Source organism: Phaseolus vulgaris, chromosome 11 (genome assembly GCF_000499845.2).
Source record: "Phaseolus vulgaris cultivar G19833 chromosome 11, P. vulgaris v2.0, whole genome shotgun sequence".
Taxonomy (NCBI): domain Eukaryota; kingdom Viridiplantae; phylum Streptophyta; class Magnoliopsida; order Fabales; family Fabaceae; genus Phaseolus; species Phaseolus vulgaris.
The window spans coordinates 37,356,982-37,361,491 of NC_023749.2; the positions used below are offsets into that span (position 1 = coordinate 37,356,982).

Sequence of the window (4,510 nt, forward strand, 5' to 3'; positions counted from 1 at the left end):
GTACGCCATTTCTAAGACTGAAACTGCTTTACATACTTACTGTTTCTTAGCCTAGTACTGACTTGATCGTCGGAGTGTAATCAACAGGTAGGGCCCCCTCTGTTTCAACAGAGCCATTCTCAGCTACCCAAGGAGAGAGCAGAAACCACCAAGAGATAAGAGGAGCTACCATTTGCCCTTAAGGTCAACGACAGTTGAGTCAACCTGCAAGAACATTTGGCGCCCACCGTGGGGCCGATAAACCTAGGTCCCATTCACAATCGTGTTGAGAGCCACCCAACAACATGAGGAACACGAGGCAAGGATCAGCTGCGCCAAAAGGAGGGGACAACATCACCATGCAACAAATCATGGAGACCATACGTGCCCTTCAGCAGGCGGTAGCAGCGTCCAGAGTCGATCAAGATCATTTCCAGGTCGACCTGACCGCGTCACATGCAAGCAATGAAGAGTTGCGCAGAACCAATGAGGAGCACGTAGGGGAACGTCCGGTGGATGAGCGAGCCCCTCCCACACCGGTTAGGGCTCGCCCTATGCTATTCTCTAAGGCAATCATGGACACTATGATACCAGCCACATTCATGGGTCCGAAGGTCACCTTTACAGGTGTAGAGGACCCAGAGGCCCACAGTTTTTCACACCCAGATGATGCTTCAGGAGGCTCCGACGCCATGCACTGTAAGCTGTTCATGAGTATGCTGTTAGGCACAACGTTGGATTGGTTCGTCAGTCTTCCTGACGGACACATTACCTCGTTCGATCAATTCTTAACACTGTTAAGAGAACAATACATTGTCAACCGGGCTCCCCCTCCAATCTCTTACAATTTTTTTGATGTAAAGCAATACCAGGGAGAGTCATTGAAAGATTTCTTGAACAAATTCGGGGCACAGGTGGTGAAGCTGCACACCAAGGACGAAGACATGACGATGCATGCCTTCAGGAAGGGAGTGCTGTCAGGACCCTTCAGTGATTCACTGATAAGATGTCGCCCAAGGACGTTTTGCGAGATCAGACGTCGAGCTGTGGCCCACATCGTCGCAGAAGGAGAAGTCACATAAAAGCGCCGTAGCGTTGGCCCTGTCCGACCTCAGGGAACCAATCGTCCTCAACTAATGAGGGTACACGAGGCCACGACGGAGAAGAAAGTGTTAGAATATATGGCCTTAAACGAGAAGGGGGGGGGGTTGAATTGTTTAAGAGGGATTTTCGTAAACTTTTAAGCCTAGAATGAAAATACTTCAAGAAAATCTTGATTAAGAAATTAGTTTTTCAAAACATAAAGCAAAGGCACAATACTGGAAAAACAATCGGTTGTTTTACCGAAACAATCGGTTGTTTATACCAGTTATCATATAACAAAACTGAATTTTAAAGAGATAGGGATAGAGAAAATGTACACAGATGTTTATACTGGTTCACTCCAAACCCTGAGCTACATCCAGTCTTCTCAGAAACCCTGAGGAAATCCACTAAGCAATCACAACTTGATCACTTACACAACAACCAAGAGAATAACCTTGAACACCTCAAGAAACACACTCTCCTTGGTCAACACACCTACACCAAGATTGCTGATCTTGATCCCCTCAAGAACACCCAGCCAACCTTAGCAAACACAGAAACGAAACTTGTTTCACAGAGTACAAGGATTACACTTGTTACAGAAGATAATCTGAAGTCAATACAAGCAGAATCCTATTCCACAAACTTTGATCAATCACAAACTCTTAGCAATCTCAGCTCTTTGAAAAACTCAAAAACTCTTAGCAAAAACTTGTGAAAGATTGTTTTTCAAATCTGTTATTCTGAATATATTCAAAGATGTAGTTTGTTATCAAATCTTAACAAACTCTTAAATTGCATTAAAAGATTGGTCAAAGCATTTAATGACTGGAGCGTAAGCAGTTAAATCATTTAAAGCTCAGTCAAAGATAAAACAGTTTTTCTGTTATGGTCCCAAAACAAACAATCGGTTGTTTCCTCGAATCAATCAGTTGTTTTGGTTCTTAACAGTTCAACCATTGAAAAACAGTTTTCAATCTTTTTCTCAAAACACTTAAGTGTAAACAATCGGTTGTTTCGACAAAAGAATCGGTTGTTTTAACTTAGTTTGAAAACATTTTATTTTCACAAAGATTGAGAATGCCTATGCTTTAGATTTAATCAAAGGGTGGATTACAACACTCAAACTACCCCAAAACTAAACTAAACCAGCACAGCAACACCAAGCACATCCAAGGCTTCAACATCCTTCAAAGGGTTTGGATTCTTCAAAGCTTGAACACCACTTGGTTCAACAGAAAGGCCCGAGAGCACAACCACCGTACGAAGCAAGGAAGCCCCAGACCAGGGCATGCACGAGAGAAAATGCCCCTATCAAACACAGTTTTCAGGTGGACCCTAAGGAGCTGATCGCCATCTCCAATGTGGCCGACAAATTAAAGTCTCCATCGAAGACTGATAAGAGGTTAGGGCCCAGCGAAAACACTTGGTGTGAGTTCAATCAAACCTTTAGCCACAACCTGCACAACTGTGTGGCATTGGGATTCCAGTTAGATGAACTGGTAAGGAGCGGTTTCTTAAAAGACTACCTACAAGAGCCGCAGGGGGCCCTAACGTCAGCGGCCCCAGCGGGTGACCAGGGGAATGAGGTGCCCATTCATAGAGAGATCAGCACCATCGCCGGAGGATTCTCAGGAGAAGGGTGTACTGCCTCCCAGCGTAAGAAGTACGCTAGGGGAGTGATGACAGTAGAAGTGCAGAAGTCGAACCAGACGCCCCAGCCCGACCTTGTCTTCACCAAGACAATGACCCAGTGGTGATCTCAATTGTGACAGTGGGCAGAAAGGTACACCGGGTCCTTGTTCACCAGGGAAGTTCGGCCGACGTGATGTTCTGGTCGACCTTCAACAAACTGCAGCTGTCTCCCGACCAGTTGAGGCCTTACGATAGCTGTTTGTATGGTTTCGTGGGAGACCAAGTAGAAGTGCGGGGACACGTAGAGTTGAGGACAACCTTCACTGACGGCACGACTTCCCGAACTACCAACATCAGGAACCTTGTTGTTAATGCTCCCTCAGCCTATAACATCTTTTTGGGCAGGCTTGCTTTGAACAGGATTGGAGCAGTAGCCTTCCCTTGAAGATGAAGTTGCCTTCCCTTGAAGGAGCCGTGATCACCATGAATTCTGATCAAAAGGAGGCCAAAAGGTGCTACGAGAACAGACTCAAGACAAAAAGAGGAGTGTGTGCTGTCACCACCCAACCTCCAAGGGAAGAAGGGGTCACTCGCATCGAGATCGCCTGGGAGAGACGACCCAAGCCTGTAGAAGAATTGTTGGAAAGGGAGATCGGGGGTAAGAAGTTCAAGCTTGGCAAGTCCTTGGGCCAAGAGGCACAAGGCCAGATTGCCGAGGTCATAGCACGACACATGGATGCCTTCGCATGGTTAGTTTCAGACATGTCTGATATCGACCCCGATTTCCTGTGTCATCACCTCACCATGGACCTACAAGTCCAACCTGTCCACCAGAGAAGGAGAAACTTCAATGGCGATAGGTGTCAGGTCATCATAGAAGAGACCTAAAAACTGCTGAGCGGTTGCCACATCAGAGAGATCCAATACCCAGAGTGGTTGGCAAACGTGGTGTTTGTCAAGAAGGCTAGCAGGAAGTGGAGGATGTGCGTGGACTTCACATATCTCAATAAAGCCTATCCAAAGGACTCCTACCCACTGCCTAGCATCGACGCTCTGCTAGATAGTGCCTCAGGTTGTAGACTTCTTAGCTTCCTAAATGCTTTCTCTAGATACAACCAGATCTGAATGCATCCCAGGGATGAATGCAAGACAACATTCATGACGAAGCTCTCCTGTTACTGTTACAAAGTGATGCCTTTTGGGCTCAAGAACGCAGGGGCAACCTACCAGAGGTTGATGGACAGAGTACTTGCGCCCATGATAGGGAAAAATGTCCAGACGTATGTGGATGACATGGTGGTCACCTCCCAGGTGAAGGACCAACACGTCACTGACTTGGAAGAGCTATTTACTACAATAGCTAAGTACAAATTAAAGTTGAACCCTGAAAAATGTGTGTTTTGGGTAGGGGCAGGCAAGTTCTTAGGGTTCCTACTCACTGAGTGTGGGATAGAGGCGAACATGTGCTACAATCATAGCCATGTACAACCCAATCTCAGTGAAGGAGGTGCAGCAATTAATAGGGCGGATAAGGGGGAGATAAGGGGCATCCCTATTTCTAGTGCCTCAAGAGAAATAGTAGGTTCTTCTGGACCAAGGAGTGTGAAGAATCCTTCCTCAACTTGAAGGAATACTTGGCCAGCCCACCAGTATTGTGCAAGCCACAACTAGGCACCCCGTTTCACTTGTACTTCGCAGTCACAGATCGAGCGATCAGTTCGATCCTGGTCCAGGAGCAGGTTCAGGTACAAAGGCCAATATATTTCGTAAGCAAAGTTTTGCAAGGGCCTGAGGTGAGGTACCAAGCCAT

General features: G+C 46.4%; 1 protein-coding gene across 1 annotated transcript; it reads left to right on the forward strand.

Moving 5' to 3' along the window:
• Positions 1–284: 284 nt before the first annotated feature.
• LOC137806728 (uncharacterized) lies at positions 285–1,061 on the forward strand. Its single transcript, XM_068606983.1, has one exon. The coding sequence runs from the start codon at positions 285–287 to the stop codon at positions 1,059–1,061; it is 777 nt and encodes a 258-aa protein (XP_068463084.1).
• The last annotated feature ends 3,449 nt before the right edge of the window (positions 1,062–4,510 follow it).